Source organism: Capra hircus, chromosome 14 (genome assembly GCF_001704415.2).
Source record: "Capra hircus breed San Clemente chromosome 14, ASM170441v1, whole genome shotgun sequence".
Lineage (NCBI taxonomy): Eukaryota > Metazoa > Chordata > Mammalia > Artiodactyla > Bovidae > Capra > Capra hircus.
Genome location: NC_030821.1, coordinates 30147738 through 30175415, shown reverse-complemented (window position 1 = coordinate 30175415; position 27678 = coordinate 30147738). Strand labels below are relative to the sequence as shown.

Below are 27678 nucleotides of genomic sequence, written 5' to 3'. Positions count from 1 at the left end.
TACTTTACAGCAAAACTCCGAGAGTCCTGCTTTGATCCAGGCAATATAATGAATGGCACCAGACTGGGAATGGATTATAAATTAGGGTCAACAGTAACCTATTACTGTGATGCTGGTTACATTCTTCAAGGATATTCAACACTTACCTGTATCATGGGAGATGATGGAAGACCTGGATGGAATAGAGTCTTACCAAGTTGTCATGGTAAGAAAATACCTTTTGGCTGAGTTTTTATAATTAGAATCAATTAAAGTTAACTCTGTTTTTTTAACAAATCAACCATTTAACACATGATCTATAAGTGTGGTGCAGGCAATGCAGATTTTATCGAGGATTTTTTAGCTGGTTTCTGTAAAGGAATGATTTTGGAAAAGTACTTATATTCCCATGTGTCTCTAAAGCAATGTGCATGTTATAGTGGGCCAGCTCTCTGAGAGCAGGGATATTTTGTTTATTTTTTTATCCTAAGGATTTAAAGGAGTTCCTAAAACTTCAGGTTCTCAGGAAATATTGACTGAGAAATGAGGAAGAAACACATTGAAACTGTTATTTCAACAAAAGTAGATAAATGCAATAGCTAGAATATTATCAATAATCAGTAATAGATCTGAACCAAGAATATAGAGATACATACATTTCTCCTAAGAACTAAGTTGTTTAAAATGAGTGACCAAGTCAGAGCTACTGAGGCAGCTCTAAAAGCACAAGGAAGACCCAAGGGTGCAAAAAGATGGAGAAATAACTAAAATAAGTTTCAGTAACATAATATCAGATGAAAGTTGTCAGATCTGCTACAGCTATAGTTAGTACAAGACCAGTGCATCAAATTCAGAGTGCTGAAGGATCTGACAATGATCATGGCCAGGAAAATATCACATATCTTAGAAAAAGTCTTAGGGAAAAATATAATTCAAAAAGAGACTAAATATTTTTAAGATTAAGACAGTTAAAAGAGGCACCTGAAATAGAAACATCATCCTCAAATGGGGATAGGGAATTTGCTAAGCAGTTAACCACAGTAAATAAGCAGCTCTTTATAATGATTTTGAAGAGATGATCTAGTGGACAAAAGAAGGGAAACTGCGAGAGTCCCCAATTAACAATGAAACAAGTTTTAATCATAGTGGTTCAGAAATTCATGAATACATATTTCTGGATAAATAGCTGGGGGAATTTATAAAATAAAGTGTATTTACTACTGTGATTTCAGTGAAACAAGAAAAACCAGCAACTCCGATCTGTTGATTAAAAGTTTGGATTTTTGGTGTCTAATGCACATGGTTGTTTTTCTTAGTCATTTAATGTATTCACCTATGAGAATTTTATATATATATATACATATATATATATATGTTATTTCTAACTAACACAAGTCATTTAACCTCTCTAAGCTTGTTTTTTGTGTTCATTCACTCAGTCATATCTGACTCTTTGTGACCCCACGGACTGTAGCCAGCCAGCCTCCTCTATCTATGGGATTTCCCAGGCAAGAATACTGGAGTGGGTTGCCGTTTCCTCCTCCTGGGCATCTTTCCCACCCAAGGATCAACCTGTGTCTCCTGCATCTCTTGCCTTGGCAGGGGGGGGGCTCTTGACCACTGAGCCACTTGTGAAATTGTTGTCGCTCATATCTAAAAGAAGAATGCTTGAAATCCTTACTTCAAAATGTTTTAAGAAATTAAGAAAAGGTAGATATCTACTAAATAGTCATTGATGCTTTAGAACTGTGGTGTTAGAGAAGACTCTTGAGAGTCTCTTGGACTGCAATGAGATCAAACCAGTCAATCCTAAAGGAAATCAGTCCTGAATAATCATTGGAAGGACTGATGCTGAAGCTGAAACTCCAATACTTTGGCCACCTGATGCGAGGAACTGACTCATTGGAAAAGACCCTGATGCTGGGAAAGATTGAAGGCAGGAGAAGAAGGGGACAACAGAGGATGAGATGGTTGGATGGCGTCACCAACTTGATGGACATGAGTTTGAGCAAGCTCTGGGAGTTGATGAAGGACAGGGAATCCTGGTGTGCTGGAGTCCATGTGGTCACAAAGGTTCAGAAATGACTGAACTGACTGAACTGACTTGAGGTAATGATTTCATCTATTATAAGATAAAGGAAATAAAAAGGGAAGCAATTACTTTGGATTTAATCCTGCCAAAGAGGAAAAAAAAAATGATGACATGAAATTTTATGAAAAATGAAGAGAAAGAGTGATTTATTTTCTTAGGATTTTTAGCCATACAAAAGGGAAATCCTTTTATAGGCAAAAAAAGCATACTAAACTTAGAAAAGCACTTTTCAGGGATTGAACCCAAGTCTCCTGCATTATAGGCAGATTCTTTACCATCTGAGCCACCAGGCGAGCATAGTGTTTATTGGCTAAATTGAATTTGGGGAAGAATACTCTCAAACCAAATGGTAGGAAACATTTGTACTGCCACTCAGTAATTTTATTAATAATTTCATTTATTTGTCTGTAGAGCCCATTTTTAGCCTTATAATATGATATACATGTCAAATATAAACTAACAACCTTTTATGTATAAGCACTTCAAATCAGATAATATATGCATTCTTCAAAAAAAAATTACTGTCAATAATCATTAAGAAACCATGGAAAATTTGTAGCATCAGATATGGAAAAACTAAAAATTTGATGGAGAAAACTATAGATTAAAAAGCTGAGTGTTAATCACTGGAATAAATGATTAAATAGGTGAATTTCAGTGACTTAGATGGGAAAGGCTGGAGGACCAAAATATATACCATTCACAAAGAATATGCTCACCTAAGATAATCCTATTTATTTTCAACATTCCCAATGTTTCATGGGTCAATTATATCCTAATTAAGTATATTTCATATATTTGATTGAACAGTCATATCTGCAGACAATTTGGAGGTAAGAACAGATCTGACTTCATGTTCTCTTACTCTGTGTTTAACCTGAGGCAAGCTGAGCCTTGATTTTTAACTCTCGAAAGCCAGATAACAGTTGTTAATTCAATAGGTTATTGTGAAAATTCAGTTGTTAATCACAACACATAGTAAATCAGACCTAGTAAACTTCCCAACAAGTACTGGCATGTTAATACTTGTGATTTTTAACAGTGTTCCAAAAACATGCATAGTGTTGGAAATCATGCACTGCACTGTGCATTGTATGTTATGTTTTAGATGAACTAACCTTTTTGGTCATTTTAATATTAACTAAATGTAACTGATATTTTATATGAATACACATTCACTCCTTCCTGAAAATAGCACAGGAGTTGAGTATTTTAAAATTACTTAAGAGAGAACAATTTTTACCATCATTTAAGTTGGATAACAGCATCCATTGATCATAGAAAAAGCAAGAGAATAAAATTTTTTTTTAAACTACATATTTTTCACTGACTTACTAAGGCCTTTCACTGTGTGGATCACAACAAACTGGAAATTCTTGAAGAGATGGGAATACCACACCCCATATCCCACCTCGCTCCTGTCTCCTGAGAAACCTGTATGCAGAATAAGAAGCAACAGTTAGCACCAGACATGGAAAAAAAGACTGGCTAAAAATTGGGAAAGGAGTCTGTCAAGGATGCATATTGTCACTTAGCTTATTTAACTTAGATGCAGAGTACATCATGTGAAATGCTGGGCTGGATAACTCACAAGCTGGAATCAAGATTGCCAGGAGAAATAACCACCTCACATATGCAGATGTTACTATTCTAATGACAGAAAGCAAAGAAAAACTAAAGAGCCTCTTGATGAAAGTGAAAGAGAAAAGTGAATAAGCTGGCTTAAAACTCAACATTCAAAAAACTAAGATCATGTCATTCTATCTCATCACTTCATAGTGAATGGGGGAAAAGTGGAAACAGTGAAGATTTTATTTTCTTGGACTCCAAAACCACTGAGGATTGTGACTGCAGTCATGAAATTAAAAGACACTTGCTCCTTGGAAGAAAAGCTATGACAAACCTAGACAGCATATTAAAAAAACAGAGACATCACTTTACACTCAAAGATCCATACAGTCAAAGCTATTGTTTTTCTAGTACTCATGTATGGATGTGAGAACTGGACCATAAAGAAGGGTGAGCTTCAAAGAATTGATGTTTTTGATTTGTTGTTCTGGAGAAGACTCTTGAGAGTCCCGTGGACAGCAAGATCAAACCAGTCAATCCTAAAGGAAGTCAACCCTGAATATTCATTGGAAGGACTGATCCTGAAGCTGAAGCTCCAATACTTTGGCTACCTCATTCAAGAGCCAAATCACTGTTAAAGACCCTGGTGCTAGGAAGGATTCAGGGCAGGGAGAGAAGTGGATGGCCGAGGACGAGATGGCAGATAGTATTTCTGACTCAGTGGACATGAGTTTGAGCAAACTCCAGGAGATAATGAAGGACAGAGAAGCCTGGTGTGCTGCTTCTCTGTTGCAAAGAGTTGGAAACAACTGAGCAACTGAACAACAACGAAGTTGGATATCACTAGACTTTTAGCCATAATACTAAGATATAAAAATCAATTTAAAGTTATTCAATACATGCTTTAAGCTATTAGACAAAGAAACTTGATACATCCCTGTTAAAAATATAATAATACTGGATAATTTCTTGTATACTAGAGAGGAAAGGAAAATCCAAATTTTAGAGCTAGATGCTTTTAACTCTAAACAATGATTTAAAAGCAAAGAAAAAGCCTGAGTCAACTGTGAGACCTTGTTTATTTTGCACGTCTAAGCATGAGATAATATTGTGTAATTTGCAAAGTTGCTGGGGGGATTATATTAACTTATTTAAAACATTTAGTCATATGGCTATTACTAAATATTATTTAGTCATAAACTAAGAAGAACTTAATAAATTTTAGTTTCTTTATCAGATTTTCATGTATCTATTTGTTTTCCCTCATGGTGATCATATACAGTAACTGGCTGACATTCAGATTTAATAAATTAATACCTCAAAAGTCAAAATTATTGTGTAATGCATGTGCAGTAGAGCTAGAAGTGTTTGTTATTCAAGAGTAAAAATTACTCTTAAGATAAATTTTGTATTTTCTAAGCAAAGTAAAATGTGCATATGATAACTAAGGAAATAATACCAAGATGCTTGCAATTTAAAGCAATGGAAATCAATGTTCATCTGCTTTACCCTTTTCTAATCTCCTATTCCTCAGCTGAGCTTTCTAATAATTTCTGTCTCTAGTTGCTCTGGTGGCTCTCTCTGTATAACATGAAGCTCTGTTGCTTGATTTACCAGCATTAGATAATATCTATTGATTTTCTGATACAAAAGATAAATAGTTATGTCACATCCACAGCCTCTGTCTTCAGTGTTTCAGAGTTATGTTATTTTTGGTTATTCCAGTAGTTGCCTTTGTCACGTGTAAATTTGTTTATGCCTTTATTTGTAATTTCATCAGTGTTTAAGAATTAGGTTGCCAGTATTTTCTGCTTTACATGTTCAGTCTTACCCTATAATAGAAATCCTAACTAAAGTATCTGATAATGGAGGCAGGAGATTTTGACTGATTGGTAGACTTTGTTGCAGAGTGCATGAGTAGGGGGTTGGCTATTAGACTATGATCTTTAAGTGCCAAAATGAGGAAAGATAAATTGATTGATTGATTGTTTGTAATGTTGACTTAGTCTCACCCTGGAGCAATGTAAATTCATGAAGTCTTGAGCTTCATATTACTCCTTTGCATGTAAGAGACATTAATTTATGTTAGAAGGGTCTTAGTAAATATTTTCTTCACCTGATCTAAACCCTAAGAATTTACAAAGTTTGTCTATTTAGGAAAAGATTTTATCATGGTTCAGGATTAAGCATACATTTTAAATCTGAAGAAAATATTTTTTAGAGCTTATATTGGACACTGGGAGATTGTATTTGTCAGAAGTAGATCCAAAATGATAGCATCCTGTGGTAAGTCCTCAGAAATGAGAAATCCTGCAGTTTATCTCATGAGAGCGTCACATATATTAAATTATGGCAGAACAGGATATCTGTACCTGCAGTTCACTTAGTGATCCAAAAAAAACTTGTGCTGGGAAAATAATTTTTTCCCTTCTTATTTTTCATTCTTTACTGAAACTCTGAGATGTTTTATCTATAGACATACTGGATTAAAATAAAACTTAAATTATATCATTCTTATCCATCATCTAATTCAATATTAAATAAAAGTATTAAAACACAAATGGTAACAGAATCTATATTGTCTCTTAATATTCATTACTTGATTTATTTCACCTAATGGTATGTCATTTGTTTATGTAAATATATCTCTACCCTGATCTAGAGCACCAGTCATCTCTTGCCACCCAATTCTCTCCTAACTAGTTTCTCTCATTTCTTTGTTTCTGCATACCATCTCCTTTGAACACAGTAATCTTTAAACCATATGTTAGATTATGTCACATAATTACTCAAAATCCATCCAGTACTTCCTAAATCTGGATAAATGCCAAATATCCTATACTATGAAGCTGTACTTAATCTGCCAATATACACCCTGACCTCTAAATATTTTTACTTTATTGTTTGAACCACACTGGCCTCCTGGAGGGTCCTTCAAAACACTCATCACACTTCTACCTCAGGGCTTTTGCACTTGTCCTTTCTCTTTAAATCTTTTTCTCCAGCTCTCTTGCTGACTAGCTATCTCACTTCTTGTAGGTTATGATCACTTGTCTTTTTAATAGAAAAACCATTTCTATTCACTTCCCCCTGTTCCCCAAAGTTCCCAGGATGAAATCAATATATCTAAAATTGAAACAGTATCCTGGATAAAGATATCTCTGATGTATGCCTCATTAAATTTGGAATACTGGCTACAGCACAGTACTATAATTTTGTTAGATGATTTATTGATTGAGGTATAGTTGACATATAACATTAAACTAGTTTCAGGTATACAAAATTATGATTTGATATTTATATGTATTGCCAAATGATCACTGTAGTAAGTCCAGTTAATATCTGTCACCATATATAGTTATAGTTTTTTTTTTCTTTCAGTGAAGACTTTTAAGATCTATTCTCTAAGCAGAGTTTAAGTATGCAATGCAGTATTATTAATTATAGTCACCATGCTCTACATTGCCATGACTTTTTACTCTGTAACTAAACCAACACAATATTCTTGATCTTGTCTAATGCTGTAGCGTACAGTAAGCATCCAAATGATACATAATTATAATAATAATACCCTAAGAATAAACATATTTGAACTATTAAAGAATCACTAGCTTGCCACTTATTCTAAAGACAGAGTATCATTCATTCCTTTTGCTCAGGTGCTCAGGTATGTCAATTATACCTAGTTCTGTAGTATTAATAACTATTAGGTATAAAGATATGAATTCAATATTGTCCTTGTCCCTGAAGAGTTTGCAGTCTGATGAGATACAGACAGATAAGGTGCATTGCTCAATATATTAATAAAACAGTCTTGTGAGCACTGTGTGGAAGTTACCCCATGGACTGTAACCCACTAGGCTCCTCTGTCCATGGAATTTCCCAGGCAAGAATTCTGGAATGGGTTGCCATTTCCTTCTCCAGGGGATCTTCCCAGCCCAAGGATTGAACCCACGTTGCCTGTGTCTTCTACATTGGCTTCTTTACCACTAGGGCTGCTGGGGAAGCCCTAAAATGTAGAAGAAAGAGTAAACAGAGAATACTGGTAGAATTTCAAGCAACTCAATAGGCAAAGTGCCATGGGAAGGAGGACTGTTGGGAATCTTGTGTTGCTCAGAGTTTGAAGTTTTATATACATCATTTTATACTTCACCACAACTCTTAGAACTGGGAATACTAAAGTTCTTATTTTTATAGATTAGAGACCAAGACAAAGAGAATTAAAGTAGCTACTCAGTCATACTTGCCCAGCAGTCTTTTTTAAGAGTCCAGTTTCTTAATCACTGTCCTATAGGTAGGCTGGGTAATGCAATGACTTTTTCATTGATCTTTTTATAACCCTCAAGGATAAGGCCTGGTTCTTAACCAAAAATTTAGTTGATTAAATGTTTCATGAAGGAATACATGGCACCAAAAATAAGTATGAGATTTTGGATTCCCTACTTACTTCTGTAATCTTCCTGTAGGTATGAAAATTAAGAAAACAGTTTTTGTTTGTTTGTTTGTTTTTTACCAATAACTGGTAAAAGTGTTCACTTGAAATGGGTTTTTACATTTCATTTGAAATACAACTTTACACTGAAAGCACATGCCTTAATAAATGTAGTCAGTGTTAATTCTTGATTCATGTTGAAGTATGGCAAAACCAATACAATATTGTAAAGTAATTAACCTCCAATTAAAATAAATAAATTTATATTAAATAAACAAATAAATAAAAGTAAAAAATAAATTCTACAATGTTATTTTTAATGCCTTTGTTTCACTCATGTTAATATAAGTCTTGGATTCTGGAAAAAAAAAATTAATTCAATCAGCACTGACCTGTAAGACTGATCAAAGTGTATAAACACAACTATGGTAAACTTAGACATTCAGTAGTCATCTGAAACCATTGTTTGTTCAACTTCCAACTCTAAATACATATGAAATGATAAAACCTTTTGAAAGGAAAGCCCTCTTACTTTAGCAACTGAAGAGAAAGTTTTAAAAGAAAAAAATTAAAAAGTTCATTGTATGATCATAGCTTTCCAACTTTAGAGTTATATTTCATTAGTAACCTGATATGACCTACTTTTAATTAAATCATATTGTTTTTGTATGAAGAATTAAATAATTGAATTTTTATTCTACATCTTCTGTTTAAATGGCATGATTTACCTTGGGTTAATTCCTTTTTTCAAATCTCCTTGAAGTTTGCAAAATTTTCTGTTATAAATGCTTTTAGAGATTGTCTAATATACTAAGCCATTTAGCATTTGATGTCATTTGAGTACATGATATAATTGAGATTCATAGGACAAAGGCCTAGTGGTAAAGTACTTTCAAGTATCATCAAATATTTTCCTTTAGTCAGCTACACATAGGAATTTTGTTTACAGACATAATGCATAGATTATTTGTCAGAATCATGTGTAATATTTTCTGTATTGAAAAAAATATATATGGTAATATTGGGATAAAACCAAAGCATGTTTTGTTTTCATAGGATAGGAGGAAATATATTTGAATAGAAATGGGAAGGGAAGCTGACGTTATTGAGTACCTGCTAGTTTCCAGGCACTCTTACATACATTATCACTCCATTTGGCCTCCTGCATGTTCCTTTAGAGAATCTTTCAGTTCAGTTCAGTTGCTCAGTCATGTCTAACTCTTTGCAACCCCATGAAGCACAGCACACCAGGCCTCCCGGTCCATCACCAACTCCTGGAGTCCACCCAATCCCATGTCCATTGAGTCAGTGATGCCATCCAACCATCTCATTCTCTGTCATTCCTTTCTCCTCCTGCCGTCAATCTTTCCCAGCATGGGGGTCTTTTCCAATGAGTCAGCTCTTCACATCAGGTGGCCAAAGTATTGGAGTTTCATCTTCAGTCCTTCCAATGAACACCTAAGACTGATCTCCTTTAGGATGGACTGGTTGAATCTCCTTGCAGTCCAAGGGACTCTCAAGAGTCTTCTCCAACACCACAGTTCAAAAGCATCAATTCTTCGGCACTCAGTTTTCTTTAGAGTCCAACTCTCACATCCATACATGACCACAGGAAAAACCATAGCCTTGACTAGACAGACCTTTGTTGGCAAAGTAACATCTCTGCTTTTTAATATGCTGTTTGGGTTGGTCATAACTTTCCTTCCAAGGTGTAAGCGTCCTTTAATTTCATGGCTGCAATCACCATCTGCAGTGATTTTGGAGCGCAGAAAAATAAAGTCAGCCACTGTTTCCATTGCTTCCCCATCTATTTCCCATGTGATGGGACCGAATGCCATGATCTTCGTTTTCTGAATGTTGAGCTTTAAGCCAACTTTTTCACTCTCCTCTTCCACTTTCATCAAGAGGCTCTTTAGTTCTTAACTTTCTGTCATAAGGGTGGTGTCATCTGTATATCTGAAGTTCTTGATATTTCTCCCAGCAGTCTTGATTCCAGCTTGTGACTCATCCAGCCCAGCATTTCTCATGATGTACTCTGCATATAAGTTAAATAAGCAGGGTGACAATATACAGCCTTGACGTACTCATTTTCCTATTAGGAAGCAGTCTATTGTTCCATGTCCAGTTCTAACTGTTGCTTCCTGACCTGCATACAGATTTCTCAGGAGGCAGGTCAGGTGGTCTGGTATTCCCATCTCTCTCAGAATTTTCCACAGTTTATTGTGATCCACACAGTCAAAGAGAATCTTTAACACTGTAATAAGTAAATTTGTGCTCCTTTGGATTCTGGAGCATACCAAATAGAGTCGCTGTTATGACAAGCAATTCAATTGCAAATCAATATCTATTATTCAGAGCACATTTTCTTGTGACCACAGACTTGGATATCATATTTAAACCATTTTTATTTTCCCTGGTTTTGATATCTCAGTCACTACACAACATCTCCAGATAGGTAGTTGCATAGCCTCTCATCATGTTAAGATGCCCTCCTTCACTACATTTAGGACTGTATGTATGTAGGGCTTCCCAGGCAGCTCAATGCTAAAGAATTTGCTTGCCAATGCGAGAGACATGGGTCCAATTCCTGGGCCAGGAAGATCCCCCAGAGAAGGAAATGGAAACCTGCACCAGAATTCTTGCCAGGGAAATCCCATGGACAGAGGAGCCTGGCTGGCTACAGTCCTTGGGGTCACAAAAGAATCAGACACAACTCAGAAACTAATACCACACACAGTGTATATTTGTCAGACTTCAAACATGTCATCCTAGAATGTATTGCCAGTATCTGCAAAAAAGAAAAAATTATACAGAAAATTGTATCAATCAATTCTCTCCTTACAGGTGAGGAACGAAAAGCATTTAACACTAACTATTAGAATTCATGCACGTATGCATGCTAAGTAACTTCAGTCATGTCTGACTCTTTCAATCCAATGGACTGTAGCCCACCAGGCTCCTCTGTCCATGGGATTCTCCAGGCAAGAATACTGGAGTGGGTTGCCATGCCCTCCTCCAGGGGATCTTCCTGACCCAGGGATCGATCAAACCCATGCCACTTATGTCCCCTGCATTGGCAGTTGGTTCTTCACTTCTAGCACCACCTGGTAAGTCCTTACAAGTCATGGTGAGATTCAAATTGTATTAATGTAATGGGACAGATTGTACATGGCTGAGCAACTAACACGCACACTAGGACACAAGATCTAAAGATAGCTAATTCTGTACTTCTATTGGGGAAACAGGAATGCTACTAACAAAGTTCATTGCACAAAACCTGGAAGAGAAAGAAAGCAATGTTATTATTGAATAAGCATATCTGGAGTAAAATGCTTGTTGCAGGCAGTTTGTGAAAGACACCATAAAGACCAGACAGAATCTCACACAAATGTATACAGTTAAAAAAAGAACAAGTAACACTTCTTTTGTCTCATTCAGTGGAAATTGGTATGCTTTTTCTCATGCATACCTTGTGAGTAATCTTGTAAAAACCCTGAGTTAATTTCAGAAGTACGTTTTTACAGTTTCAAAGGTCAGATAGCTGGAAGCTTTAACTGTAAAATCAAAAGGTTGATCTACTGTGTTTTCAAGGAAACCCTCTAAGAGAGAGGCAAAGAAGATTGCTGCTTCCCTGCACTTTGTTAAACACAGAAAAGTTCATTTCATATGTATACTGTAACCAGTGAGACATTCACTCCTATATTCCTAGGGAGATATATACATAAAAGACAACAAAATAGAGTTCTCTGAGCAACAGGGAATATGATTCCTAACCCCAAAACACATCAACTGAACTATATTGAGCCACATAGGAGAGTTACTGAGTAAATCTGAACCATATTTAGGCTATGGTTTAAATAGCTTCAAGAATATATCAACCTTAGGGCTTCGCTGATAGCTCAGTTGTTAAAGAATCTGCCTGCAATGCAGGAGACCCCAGTTTGATCCCTAGGTCAGGAAGATTCGCTGGAGAAGGAATAGACTGCCCACTCCAGTATTCTGGCCTGGAGAGTTCCATGGACTGTATAGTCCATGGGGTCGCAAAGAGTCAGACACGACTAAGTGACTTTCACTTATGTCAACCTTAAGAGGAAGTCTTTCTCCCAAAATTTCAAACCTGAATTATAGGACCTCTCTGATGCTGGAAAGAATTTATTGATCCTCCTAGGACAGAAAGCAAAAGAGCAGGAAAGAAAGGGTCCTGCAATGCAGCTAGTATTTTTCAGGTCTTCTTAGGTCAAAGCAACAATCTCTGAGTCAGCCTTCCTTAAGGAAATGAGTAAACAGAAAATGACAAGGACAGGTGATTTGGGAGGAATCTAATTAGAATAGAATTCCCTTCTATGTGTATGTGTGTCTGATGAAGCCTATGGACCTTAGAGTCATTTTTTAATTTTTTTAATAATTTTTTTTAAATTTTCTATTGGGGTATAGCCAGTTAACAATAATATGATAGTTTCAGGTGGGTGGTGAAGGGACTTAATCATACATACGCGTGTATCCATTCTCCCCCAAACTCCACTTCCCTACAGGCTGCCACATAACACTGAGAAGAGTTCCCTGTGCTATACAATAGGCCCTTTTTGGTTATTCATTTTAAATGTATTAGTGTGGTACATGGCCATCCCAAATTCCCTCACTATCCCTTCCCCTATGCTTCCCCCTGGCAACCATATAAGTTCATTCTGTAAGCCTGTAAGTCTCTTTCTGTTTTGTAAGTTAGTTCATTTATATCATTTCTTTTTAGATTCCACATATAAGGGATGCCATGTGATATTTCTCCTTCTCCATTTGATTTACTTCACTCAGTATGACAATCTCTAGGTCTGTGTTGCTGTGAATGGCATTATTTCATTCTTTTTAATGACTAAGTGGTATGCCATTGTCTATACGTACCACATCATCTTTATCCATTCTTCTGTTGATGAACATTAAGTTGCTTCCATGTCTCGGCTATCATAAACAGTGCTTTAATGAACATTGGGGTGCAGATTATGTTTTTCTCTGAATATATGCCCACGAGTGGGATTATAGGGTGGTCATATGACAGCTCTATTTTTAAAGGAACCTCCATTGTGTTCTCCATAGTGACCGTACCAATCTGCGTTCCCACCAGCAGTGTAGAAGGGTTCCCTTCTCTCTACACCCCCTCCAGCATTTGTTGTTTGTGAATTTTTTGATGATAGACATTTTGGCTGGTGATATCTCATCATCCTTTTAAACACACAAAGTAAAATAATGCACATAGGCTTGGAAGAGAAACCAATAATATTGAAATACAGTTATCAAAGTACTGTAATAAAAAAACAACATTTATGTAATACTATATATACTTAATTAATGCCTAACTTGGAAGTTCCAGTTTCAAGTAATTTTTAGTAGTGATAAGAATAAACAATATTTTGAGGTATCTGCAACAATTTTAGGTAATATAAAATATCTCTGATTTCTTTTGTCAACAAAGTCCCAGTTACTTCTGTTGCTAGCATACTTTGTTGCTTACATTCAAAAGTAAAGGAAATGCTAAAATTTACTTATAAAAAATTAGCTAGAATCTAATGAAAATATCCACAACTTTGGCTCCATCCCTTCATTCTTTATGGAGTTATTTCTCCACTGATTTCCAGTAGCATATTGGGCACCTACTGACCTGGGAATTCCTCTTTCAGTATCCTATCATTTTGCCTTTTCATGCTGTTCATACTGTTCATGGGGTTCTCATGGCAAGAATACTGAAGTGGTTTCCATTCTCCAGTGGACCACATTGTGTCAGACTTGTCCACCATGACCCGCCCATCTTAGGTGGCCCCATGGGCATGGCTTAGTTTCATTGAGTTAGACAAAGCTGTGGTCCTAGTGTGATTAGATTGACTAGTTTTCTGTGAGTATGGTTTCAGTGTGTCTGCCCTCTGATGCTCTCTGGCAACACCTACTGTCTTACTTGGGTTTCTCTTACTTTAGACGTGGGGTTCCTTTTCACGGCTGCTCCAGCAAAGCGCAGCCACTGCTCCTTACCTTGGACGAGGGGTATCGCCTCACCTTGGACGAGGGGTATCTCCTCATGGCCACCCCTCCTGACCTTGAACGTGGAATAGCTCCCCTTGGCCCTCCTGCGCCTGCACAGCCACAGCTCCTTGGCGTGGGGTTGCTCCTTCCAGCCACCGCCCCTGGCCTTGGATGGAGGATAGCTGCTCCTGGCCACTGCCCCAACCTCAGACTTGGGGTAGCTCCTCTCTGCTGCTCCTGCACTGTCCCATCCTGGCACTCTTGGCCGCCACCCCTGACCTCAGACGTGGTGTAGCTCCCCTCTGCTGTTCCTGCACCGTCTCAGCCTGGCACTCTCGGCTGCTGCCCCTGACCTCAGACGTGAGGTAGCTCCTCTTGCCCGTGCTCTGTGTGCCATCACAGCCGCCCGCGTTCTGTGCCCCATTGCAGCATAAATCTGGAATGTCAAGTCCATGAATCAAGGCAAATTGAAAGTGGTCAAATAGGAGATGGCAAGAGTGAATGTTAACATTCTAGTAATCAGCGAACTAAAAGTGACTGGAATGAGTGAATTTAACTCAGATGACCATTATATCTACTACTGTGGGCAGGAATACCTTAGAAGAAATGGAGTAGCCATCTTGGTAAACGAAAGAGTCCGAAATGAAGTACTTGGAGGCAATCTCAAAAATGACAGAATGATCTCTGTTCGTTTCCAAGTCAAACCATTCAATATCACAGTAATCCAAGTCTATGCCCCAACCAGTAATGGTGAAGAAGCTGAAGTTGAATGGTTTTATGAAGACCTACAAGACCTTTTAGAACTAACACACAAAAAAGATATCCTTCATTATAGGGGGCTGGAATGCAAAACTAAGAAGTCAAGGAACACCTGGAGTAACAGGCAAATTTGGCCTTGGAATACGGAATGAAGCAGGGCAAAGACTAATAGAGTTTTGCCAAAAAAATGCAGTGGTCATAGCAAACACCCTCTTCCAACAACACAGGAGAAGACTTTACACGTGGACATCACCAGATGGTCAACAATGGAATCAGATTGATTATATTATTTACAGCCAAAGATGGAAAAGCTCTATACAGTCAACACAAACAAGACCAGGAGCTGACTGTGGCTCAGATCATGAACTCCTTATTACCAAATTCAGACTCAAATTGAAGAAAGTAGGGAAAAACACTAGACCATTCAGGTATGACCTAAATCATATCCCTTATGATTATATAGTAGAAGTGAGAAGTAGATTTAAGGGACTAGATCTGATAGATAGAGTTCCTGATGAACTATGGAATGAGGTTCATGACATTGTAGAGGAGACAGGGATCAAGACCATCCCCATGGAAAAGAAATGCAGAATAGCAAAATGGCTGTCTGTGGAGGCCTTACAAATAGCTCTGAAAAGAAGAGAAATAAAAAGCATAGGAGAAAAGGAAAGATATAAGCATCTGAATGCAGAGTTCTAGAGAATAGCAAGAAGAGATAAGAAAGCCTTCCTCAGCAATCAATGCAAAGAAATAGAGGAAGACAACAGAATGGGAAAGACTAGAGATCTCTTCAAGAAAACTAGAGATACCATGGGAACATTTCATACAAAGATAGGCTCGATAAAGGACAGAAATGGTATGGACCTAACAGATGCAAAAGATATTAAGAAGAGGTGGCAGGAATACACAGAAGAACTGTATAAAAAAGAGCTTCACGACCAAGATAATCATGATGGTGTGATCACTCACCTAGAGCCAGACATCCTGGAATGTGAAGTCAAGTGGGCCTTAGAAAGCATCACTACAAACAAAGCTAGTGGACGTGAACAGAATTCCAGTTGAGCTATTTCAAATCCTGAAAGAGGATGCTGTGAAAGTGCTGCACTCAATAGGACAGCAAATTTGGAAAACTCATCAGTGGTGACAGGACTGGAAAAGGTCAGTTATCATTCCAATCCCAAAGAAAGACAATGCCAAAGAATGCTCAAACTACTGCACAATTGCACTCATCTCACACGCTAGTAAAGTAATGCTCAAAATTCTCTAAGCCAGGCTTCAGCAATACATGAACCGTGAACTTACAGATGTTCAAGCTGGTTTTAGAAAAGGCAGAGGAACCAGAGATCAAATTGCCAACATCTGCTGGATCATGGAAAAAGCAAGAGAGTTCCAGAAAAACATCTATTTCTGCTTTATTGACTAACTCAAGCCTTTGACTGTGTGGATCACAATAAACTGTGGAAAATTCTGAAAGAGATGGGAATACAAGACCACCTGACCTCCCTCTTGTGAAATCTATATGCAGGTCAGGATGCAACAGATAGAACTGGACATGGAACAGACTGGTTCCAAATAGGAAAAGGAGTACGTCAAGGCTGTATACTGTCACCATACTTATTTAACTTATATGCAGGGTACATCATGAGAAGCGCTGGGCTGGAAGAAGCACAAGCTGGACTCAAGATTGCTGGGAAAAATATCAATAACCTCAGATATGTAGATGATGCCACCCTTATGGCAGAAAGTGAAGAGGAACTAAAAAGCCTCTTGATGAAAGTGAAAGAGGAGAGTGAAAAAGTTGGCTTAAAGCTCAACATTCAGAAAACGAAGATCATGGCATTTGGTCCCACCATTTCATGGGAAATAGATGGGGAAACAGTGTCAAACTTTATTTCTTGGGGCTCCAAAATCACTGCAGATGGTGATTGCAGCCATGAAGTTAAAAGATACTTACTCCTTGGAAGGAAAGTTATGACTAACCTAGATAGCATGTCGAAAAGCAGAGACATTACTTTGCCAGCAAAGGTCCATCTAGTCAAGGCTTTGGTTTTTCCAGTGGTCATGTATGGATGTGAGAGTCAGACTGTGAAGAAAGCTAAGCACCAAAGAATTGATGCTTTTGAACTGTGGTGTTGGAGAAGACTCTTGAGAGTCCCTTGGACTGCAAGGAGATCCAACCAGTCCATTCTGAAGGAGATCAGCCCTGGTGTTTCTTTGGAAGGAATGATGCTGAAGCTGAAACTCCAGTACTTTGTCCACCTCATGCGAAGAGTTGACTCATTGGAAGACTCTGATGCTGAGAGAGATTGGAGGCAGGAGGAGAAGGGGACAACAGAGTGTGAGATGGCTGGATGGCATCACTGACTCGATGGACATGATTTGAGTGAACTCCGGGAGATGGTGATGGACATGGAGGCCTGGCGTGCTGCGATTCATGGGGTTTCAAGGAGTCGGACATGACTGAGCGACTGAACTGATGAACTGAATGAAAATATAGACATTTTTCCCCATTAATTTATGAAACAAGGCAAAGAAACCCCTGAATTATAAGAACAAAAAAGGATTATCTGAAAATTCCTGTTCCCTTTCACTTGTAGTGTTGGCTCTTGTTTACCCCCAGATTTCTAAAGGATAAAGAATCCAGAGTAATCGAGGACATCACCCACACTATCAAGAGCTGAGCACAGGAAAGCCCCCCAGCCCATGAGCAGACAGCTGAATGGAAGATGTAAGTCCCTATTTTGGGATGGAGAACTTTACTCTTTATCCTTAGGGAAAATTAAAAGGAGAGGAAAATGAAAGCAAATAACTATTTGTGGAGGGCAAAATGACCTGGGCAAGACCGCTAAAAGGCATCCCTTTTTCTCTTAAGTGAAGAGTAACAGAAACACCAGAGAAGTTTCTCCTGCCTTTTTCAAAGCTTTGTATTCCTTCTGAGGTTGAGGATGTTAGTCTATCCTCCTAAGGCATTCATTAAAGCCTCATTATAGCACTTCCAGGAGATTCTGGAGTAGGTCAGGAGAGTTTCTTAATTCATTTCATTTAAGACTACATCATGTGCCAAATGGAGCAGACACTTTGTGTTCCAGTTCCAGTTTGAATTTTCCCCTCTTCCAGGCCTACTCAGTCAGTAAATAATGAAGCTGGAAATCAAAACTACACCTCTCTGATACTAAAACTTTGGTTGCATTTATTGTGATACCCTAAGCAAAGAGTTTTGAAAAATCTCTGAGTTTTGCATTCTGTGCGTTTAGTCAACAGCAAGATATTAATATAATGTATGTTTTACTTTTCCTAACATTCCCAGCATACATTTATTAGAAGCCCATTATATACACAGACTATGCCAGGCTCCAGAGGTAGCAACAGTGTGCAAAACTACATGGAAACTTTAACTTAAGAGGTCATAGAGTCAAGAGATAGAAATAGATGTTATACAAATAAATATATAATTACAAGTTGTTACACTAATGCTAAGTCACTTCAGTCGTGTCTGACTCTGTGCAGCCCCATAGACGGCAGCCCACCAGGCTCCCCCATCCCTGGGATTCTCCAAGCAAGAACACTGGAGTGGGCTGCCATTTCTTTCTCCAATGTATGAAAGTGAAAAGTGAAAGCAAAGTCGCTCAGTCGTGTCTGACTCTTGGCGACCCCATGGACTGCAGCCTACCAGGCTCCTCCATCCATGGGATTTATGAATGTCATGAAATTAATTTATGAAAAACCCTGCATGATGGGGCTTCTAAAAGGAAAACAGGAACAAAACTTTCTTAAGAAAGCTGCATTTGAGAGATGATCAGATAGGAGTTAATAAATTGCTACAGGTTCTTTTGTTTTTGTTGTTTTTTTTTTCTCTCTCTCTCTAAACTTACATATCTTGGGCTAATATGTTAGCTGTTTTAAGTAATATTTTAATAATGAAAGGGACTATAATTGGTAAAAATTGAGAGGGAAGTATGAAACTAAGCAACCAAAAGGGATCATAGTTTTTAAAATGCATCAATAATTCAATTAAAATCATTTTAAAAGCTTGCCTTCCTGTACATAGTTTCCTACAAAATCATTGATTAATGATTTCTAGGGTCTTGGGAGTGGAGGAAATGAGGAGTGACTGCTGATAAGCATAGGAATTCTTTTGGGGTGACAAAAATATTCTGAAATTAGTTAGTGGGGTTGGTTACATAACTTTGTGAATATACTAAAAAGACACTCAATTGTACACTTTGAAAGGGTGAATTTTATAGTATGAATTTTATCTCAATCTTGAAAATTAGGTTAACAATTAGTGACATAGGTATCACTCAGGAGCTGCTGACACCCACAAGACCATTGGTTTTAGTAGAACTTATGTGTGGTACATGGAAAAGCTATCAAAGGAGCATATCTAGTCATAGACCTTTGTCATACAATGAATTCTTCTTTTTCTAAGCATGTACTCTATGATGGAGAACACAGCTCTCAGAGCACTGAAGACTTAAGAGAATGCCTTTCTAGCCAGCAAAAGCAAGTGAATGAATCTAGGCAATTAGTGAGGTGACGGATGTAGAAGCTCATTGCACTAAGTTGAATTGCTGAGCCATTGAAATGATTTATAAGCCACTGACTATAACATTAAAATGGATTTTTTTCAGTGTTCAACAGGAATGTGTAATTAGAACACTAATTCACAAGTTATAAAGACTGATTTTTCTTCTCAGTGAATATATGAAGTAATAGAAAACTCGTAGCAATATTATCCTTAGTTTTCCAGATACGTGATGTGAATGTGTCAGAAATAGTGCAGAGGAAAATAAAGAGTAAAATAAATGTGACTTAGACCAATAGTTTATAATTTAAAGGAATATTTATTACCATTATGATAAAATAGCTGTATGGGAGGTTTATTATCTAAGGCAGATAAACAAAATGAGGTTTGTATACTTATGTAGGAAACATGAAGAGGCCCATGAAATGAATGGCTGACTAGTTAGGTGTTTTTAGTAAGATCAAAGAAGAGAAAAAAAAATAGTACTTTTAATCTAAAAGTCAATACTGAGAATAATACTGTCTCTATTATAAATTCATATGACAGAGAGTCATGAAAGCCTTTCTCTTTAAGAAAAAAAAAAAAGACTCCAAGGGAGATACAGCTTTCAAATACGCTCTATATCAGGATTTATGATTTGTGACATTCAGTTTAGTTCACTCACTCAGTCGTGTCTGACTCTTTGCGACCCCATGGACTGCAGCACGCCAGGCCTCCCTGTCCATCACCAACTCCCAGAGTTTACCTAAACTCATCTCCATTGAATTGGTTATGCCATCCAGCCATCTCATCCTCTGTCGTCCCCTTCTCCTCCTGCCTTCAATCTTTCCCAGCTTCAGGGTCTTTTCAAGGAGTCAGTTCTCACAAAGGTGGCGAAAGTATTGGAGTTTCAGCTTCAACATCAGTCCTTCCAATGAACACTAAGGACTGATCTGCTTTAGGATGGACTGGTTGGATCTCTTTGCAGTCCAAGGAACTCTCAAAAGTCTTCTCCAACACCACAGTTCAAAAGTATCCATTCTTTGGTGCTCAGCTTTCTTTAACTCTCACATCCATAGGTGACTACTGGAAAAACCATAGCCTTGACTAGACAGACATTGGTTGGCAAAGTAATGTTTCTGCTTTTTAATATACTGTCTAGGTTGGTCATAACTTTCCTTCCAAGGAGTGAAGGTCTTTAATTTCATGGCTGCAGTCACCATCTGCAGTGATTTTGGAGCCCAGAAAAATAAAGTCAGCCACTGTTTCCACTGTTTCCCCATCTATTTGCCATGAAGTGATGGGGCCAGAGGCTATGATCTTAATTTTCCAAATATTGAGCTTTAAGCCAAGTTTTTCACTCTCCTCTTTCACTTTCATCAAGAGGCTCTTTAGTTCTTCTTTACTTTCTGCCATAAAGGAGATATCAAATGCATATCTGAGGTTATTGATATTTCTCCTGGCAATCTTGTATCCAGATTGTGCTTCATCCAGCCCAGCATTTCTCAAGATGTACTCTGCATGCAAGTTGAATAAGCAGGGTGACAAGATACAGCCTTGACGTACTCCTTTTCCTACTAAGAACCAGTCTGTTGTTCTACATTCAGTTCTAACTGTTGCTTCCTGACCTGCATACAGATTTCTCAAGAGGCAGGTCAGGTGGTCTTCCCGTCTCTTTCAGAATTTTCCACATTTTGTTGTGATCCACACAGTCAAAGGCTTTGGCATAGTCAATTAAGCAGAAATAGATGTTTTTCTGGAACTCTCTTGTTTTTTCCATGATCCAGACGATGTTGACAATTTGATCTCTGGTTCCTCTTCCTTTTCTAAAACCAGCTTGAACATCAAGAATTTCACATTCACATATTGCTAAAGCCTGACTTGGAGAATTTTAAACATTACTTACTAGCGTGTGAGATGACTGAAATTGTGTGATAGTTTGCGCATTCCTTGGCATTGTCTTTCTTTGGGATTGGAATGAGAACTGACCTTTTCCAGTCCTGTGGCCACTGCTGAGTTTTCCAAATTTGCTGTCCTATTGAGTGCAGCACTTTCACAGCATCATCTTTCAGGATTTGAAATAGCTCCACTGGAATTCCATCACCTCCACTAGCTTTGTTTGTAGTGATGCTTCCTAAGGCCCACTTGACTTCACATTCCAGGATGTCTGTCTCTAGGTGAGTGATCACACCATCCTGGTCATCTTGGTTGTTAAGATCTTTTTTGGACAGTTCTTCTGTGTATTCTTGCCACCTCTTCTTAATATCTTCTTCTATTAGTTCCATACCATTTCTGTCCTTTATTGTGCCCATCTTTGCATGAAATGTTCTCTTGGTATGTCTAATTTTCTTGGAGAGATCTCTAGTCTTTCCCATTCTATTGTTTTCCTCTATTTCTTGGCACTAATCACTGAGGAAGGCTTTCTTATCTCTCCTTGCTATTCTTTGGAACTCTGTATTTAAATTGGTGTACCTTTCCTTTTCTCCTTTGTTTTTCTTTTCTCTTCTTTTCACAGCTCTTTGTAAGGCCTCCTGAAAGAGTCATTTTGCATTTTTGCATTTCTTTTTCTTGGGGATGTTCTTGATTCCTGTCTTCTGTTCAATGTCACGAACTTCTACCCATAGTTCATCAGGCACTCTGTCTATCAGATCTAGTCCCTTTAATCTATTTCCCACTTCTACTGTATAATCAATCATAAGGGATATGATTTAGATCCTTCAATTTAAGTCTGAATTTGGCAATAAGGAGTTCATGACCTGAGCCACAGTCAGCTCCTGGTCTTGTTTTTGCTGACTATATATAGCTTCTCCATCTTTGGCTGCAACGAATATAATCAAGTCTAATTTCGATGTTGACCATCTGGTGATTGTCATGTGTAGAGTCTTCTGCTGTGTTGTTGGAGGAGGGTATTTGCTGTTATCAGTGATTTCTCTTGGCAAACTCTATTAGCCTTTGCCCTGCTTCATTCTGTTCTCCAATGCCAAATTTGCCTGTTACTCCAGGTGTTTCTTGACTTCCTACTTTTGCATTCCAGTCCCCTGTAATGAAAAGGACATTGTTTTGGGGTGTTATTTCTAAAAGGTCTTGTAGGTCTTCATAGAACCATTCAACTTCAGCTTCTTCAGCATTACTAGTCGGGGCATGGTCTTGATTTACTGTGATATTGAATGGTTTGCCTTGGAAATGAACTGAGATCATTCTGTCATTTTTGAGATTGCATCCAAGTACTCCATTTCAAACTCATTTGTTGACTCTGATAGCTACTCCATTTCTTCTAAGGGATTCTTGCCCACAGTAGTAGATATGATGGTCGTCTGAGTTAAATTCATCCATTCCAATGCATTTTAGTTCACTGATTCCTAAAATGTCAATGTTCACTCTTGCCATCTCCTGTTTGACCACTTCCAGTTTTCCTTGATTCATGGACCTAACATTCCAGGTTCCTATGCAGTATTGCTCTGTGACATTCAGTTGGGCTATATCAGGGTCCACTAGAAGTGGACCATACTTTTATAAAAAGTACAGCAGTTCTTTCAGCCTGAAGGGGTCACAGGCAACATCTAGTAAATCAATGATTTAATGTATACCATATTGCTCTTTTTTGACCTGTAAGGGTTCATCACTTTTGAAAGTATCTAACTTGCTTTCTGAGAAAAATTTATATATTATATAGTAATTTTCATTATAGAGTATATTTGATGATAAATTGTACATTACACAATGAAAATACAGAATTGAAATTGTGAGTAGTTTAAGACTGTATAATATAATATAATATAATATAATATAATATAATATAAAATGTCTAAGATATATGCACACATAAGTACCTCTTCCATGTAAATGATTTGAGAGCCTTCTGTCTCTCTCAGTGGAAGGTACCTCGTCCTCTTCCATCGCACACACTTGGTCAAACCATCAGTGGGAAGTCCTTTTTATTGCTCTAGAATCCTTAAAATGTAGTTTTGGTCTTCCACAGATTTCCCTAGAAATACCATATCTGTTTATTGCATCACTGCTTCTTAGTTCACAGTATAGTTACAGCATGAATGTATTTTCCTTGTACAAACTAAATCATACAGATTCATCCAAAGGAGGATTAAAAAAGCAAACAGGAAAAGAGGGGAAAATAAAAATAATACAATATTGAACTGTGTGGGTGACTGCCACCTCAGTGAGGGTATGCTATTGACAGATAAACTATTTGCCACTGTGAAATGAATGGTAGATATGTTTGCCATTCCTTCAGTGAAACTCAGTATCCATGTGGCTCAGTTCAGTTCAGTTCAGTCACTCACTCGTGTCCGACTCTTTGCAACCCCATGAATCGCAACACGCCAGGCCTCCCTGTCCATCACCAACTCCCAGAGTTCACTCAGACTCTGGTCCATCCAGTCAGTGATGCCATCCAGCCATCTCATCCTCGGTCGTCCCCTTCTCCTCCTGCCCCCAGTCCCTCCCAGCATCAAAATCTTTTCCAATGAGTCAACTCTTTGCATGAGGTGGCCAAAGTCTATCAGATTATAACAGTCTTATCCTTTCATATATTTCCAGTACACATATAGTGTCTCTAAATGTAAAGCAATACTGATTCCTGGTAATCAGAGAAACAGCAAATATTTCAATCCCAGAGAAAGGAAAAAAAAAAGGCTTACATGGATTTACTGAAAGGATGTATCTTTTTTATTTTTTTCCATTTTAAACAAGATGTTTATTTAAACAATAAGTCACTTGACTTGAAGAAAAAACTATCTCGGATTCATTTCTTTTAACAGAAATTTCTCCCTACTTAGGGATCAGTGGTTAAGAATCCACCCGCCAATGCAGGAGATGCAAGAGACTCAGGTTCCATCCCTGGATCCAGCAAATGTCCTGGAGAAGGCAATGGCAACCACTCCAGTATTCTTGCCTGGGAATTTTCATAGACAGAGGAGCCTGGTGGGCTACAGTCCATGGTGTGACAAAGAGTCGGATGTGACTGAGCACACACTCATTCACACACACACATACACATATCCCTACTTAAAGACAGACTGTCCTACATGTAACAGCTATGTGCAAAAATGTTATAAAATTTCCCTTGGTTTACAATGATAAATGAAAAACTTTAAAATTCTCCAATCAAACAAGGTATGCAAGGATTTTTATGATGCTCTTAAAAGAAAAAAAAAAAAAACAGTGAGAGCAAAATAACTGGAATAAAAAAAAAATAACTGAATTAGCCTCACTAACACCTTCAAGTCAGTATGATATTTGCTGTCAGTCATGAGTCCTTCCTTAGGCTTTTTGTCATCCACCATGGCAAGCACTGGAGTCTCCTTAACTGCTGTTTCACAAAAGAGGTACCAGGTATGCCCTGTACGAGCATACAAGCAGCGCCAGGAATGGCAGAAGCAGGACAGGGTATACCTTGAGTGTCTTGGATTTAAGTCAATTTCTGGGGTAATTTCAACCAAATGAAATGTCTGTGTTGTGCTGACAGTGGAACACCATTTTAGAAGAGCACGGTCTGGGCAAGCATAGTTCATTTAGTCACCTAATAGACATTTATGGAGAACCTACTGTGTATCGGATATGTTCTAGAAAGAGAAAAGGAAAATTCTAAGACTTTTGTGTTTTAAAAGTCACTAGCTGTGATAGGAACTTGTGGAGATGAGTGGAACTTGGAGTTTTTTGAAAGAGCCCAAATGGAAACTGTTGGGAGTCTTGCTTGCAGTAGTTACAGTAGCAGAGAGGAGAGGAGAGGTTGATAAGCTACAGGAAGATGTAAGCAAGTAAGGGAGAAAGTGTCAAGAATAATGGCATTTTGCCTGAAAAAAAGGATATATATGTATGCTGCTGCTAAGTCACTTCAGTCGTGTCCGACTCTGTGCTATCCCATAGATGGCAGCCCACCAGGCTCCCCCATCCCTGGGATTCTCTAGGCAAGAATACTGGAGTGGGTTGCCATTTCCTTCTCCAATGCATGAAAGTGAAAAGTGAAAGTGAAGTCGCTCAGTCGTGCCCGACTCTTAGCGACCCCATGGACTGCAGCCTACCAGGCTCCTCCGTCCATGGGATTTTCCAGGCAAGAGTACTGGAGTGGGGTGCCATTGCCTTCTCCAATATATACATGCATATGTCAATTTGTTGTACATCTGAAACTAACACAACACTTTAACTATACCTCAATGAAAGTGGTTAAAAAGAGAATAATGGCATTTTATGATACAGTAGGCCATTTCACATTTTTTGTATTTAAATTTTTTCACTCTATATGTATATATAAAACAATTCTTTAGTGTTATGAAATCATAACTAATTACAGCAAATAATATAAATGTTAGAATTATTTTCAAATTAATAGCACATTTTAGAATTAGCATTTTGTAAAGTATATCCTGAGGAACATTGGTCCTGTGAAATCAAAAAGGGTCTTCATGATCAAATAAGTTTGTAAGAAGGAGTATGACGTATGACATTCCCCAAACTTTACTAAAGTCTCAGTTAAGTCTCATAGCATAAAACCGTGTTCATTTTACTCAATCATAGAACCATTTCTTCCCATAATACATGTGTTCTACAAAAATGCTATTAATAGAGATTTAAGGGTAGTCATATGTATCATATAAGTTATAATCAGGAACAGGTGAGTTCTTATGCAGTTCATCACAATGGATATCTGCTGTTTAAAAACACAGCCAGTTTGACAAAAGGCCAACAGGTATGAGTCAAATGGCAGAAATAGCATAAATAAAAGGTCCCGCCTTGCTTTTATTCTACTGATTGTTTAATAGAGCCAGAAAGTTAAAGGCTGACCTTTTCTGAACTAACCAATAAAATGAAATTAAAACAGGAAGAGAGAAGTGAATACAGAAAGCATCTAGGAATCAACTTTAGAAGAATTGGTAAAGTTGTCCTGGCTTAGTCATTCTTCCATTTAAACATACAACAGATTACATCTTTACCTCACAGGATAGTGAATTTTCCTGCATAAGTTTACTGCAGCATAACTTACTGCATAAAATAGTGTCAGTCATCACAGTATTCAACATAAATGACCATAAAATAGGACATACTGTAAGTAATGACCAGAAAAAATATAAAATCATTGCTTCCAGTACAAATAACAAGATCTAACATAGTACTAGGTACCATAAAGAGCTGTGATTATACAGCAACCCTGTATATATTCATTATATACATAAATGTATACATTTATACATTTAATGTATACATAAGTGTATGCATTATATACATATATAAAACAAATCATATTTTCATATTTTATAAATGAGATTTTTAACAAGAGCTGCCCCCAAATGTCCATTATACAAAATAAAATAACACAAAACACATTGAGACTATCAGTAAGATGTATGGTAATGTAGAATAGCAGAATGTTCATGACTAAGTCAAAAAGCAGAACTTAAGTTAGAAGCTCTTATTTCTATTCATTCTTCCCAAATGTAAAAATAAGAACATTTGTCATATTCTTTCAAAGTATTGTCATTTTGGAGCACTTTGAAATAAGAAAGAAAATTAATGTAAAGCATGCTGCTTATTCTTGAGTGATTCTCTCATCAGTAAAATTATTATTTAAATAAAGTTATCAGTGCCAAAATAAGAATACACCTGACTACTCTAATCTCAAACAATAATGAGTGATGAGAGCAATACATCTTTGGTTATTATCATCATTGTCAATTTGTTGTTCTGGGGAATTCTAATGTTTATAATTTTAATATGTATAATTCTTACTATTTATTACCATTTTATAGAACATTAAAAGGAAAAAAGGTAAAACATTCATTAGCCACCCAACTCAGTACAACTTACTGTTTGTTTTGTATGTGTGTGTTTTTTGAATATATTGTTGTATCTTTAAACTTTGGTCAGAAACCCATCAAAAGCTTTGGCTTTTTCAAACTCATGACTCTTTTCAAGCCACCTAATGCCACTGCATTCAGTTCTTTAAAAGGAAAATCGGGCATTAATTCCAGTAAATTCCCGACATAAAACCTGTGTATTTTCATTTTTCTTTAGCACTTTTGTCAAGTAACAGAGGACTGTCACTAATGCTTTCTAAAGTTAATCACTCAGTTTTAGTTTTTGATTTTACATTAGCTCAATTGGTAAAGAATCTGCCTACAATGCAAGAGACCCCAGTTCGATTCCTGGGTCAGGAAGATCCCCTGGAGAAGGGATAGGCTACCCAATCCAGTATTCTTGGGCTTCCCTGGTGGCTCAGATAGTAAAGAATCCAGCTTCAATGCTGGAGTCCTGCGTTCAAACCCTGGGTTGGGGAGATCCCCTGGAGGAGGGCATGACAACCCACTCCAGTATTCTTGTCGCGAG

General features: G+C 37.6%; 1 protein-coding gene across 1 annotated transcript in view; it reads left to right on the top strand.

Annotated features, from left to right (window-relative positions):
• LOC108637476 (CUB and sushi domain-containing protein 3-like) overlaps nucleotides 1–27678 on the top strand; it is a 95803-nt gene that overhangs the window by 64810 nt on the left and 3315 nt on the right. The window contains exon 8 of the mRNA XM_018058090.1: nucleotides 11–205. Within this exon, the coding sequence (XP_017913579.1) occupies nucleotides 11–205 (195 nt within the window). The remainder of the gene's footprint in view (nucleotides 1–10; nucleotides 206–27678) is intronic.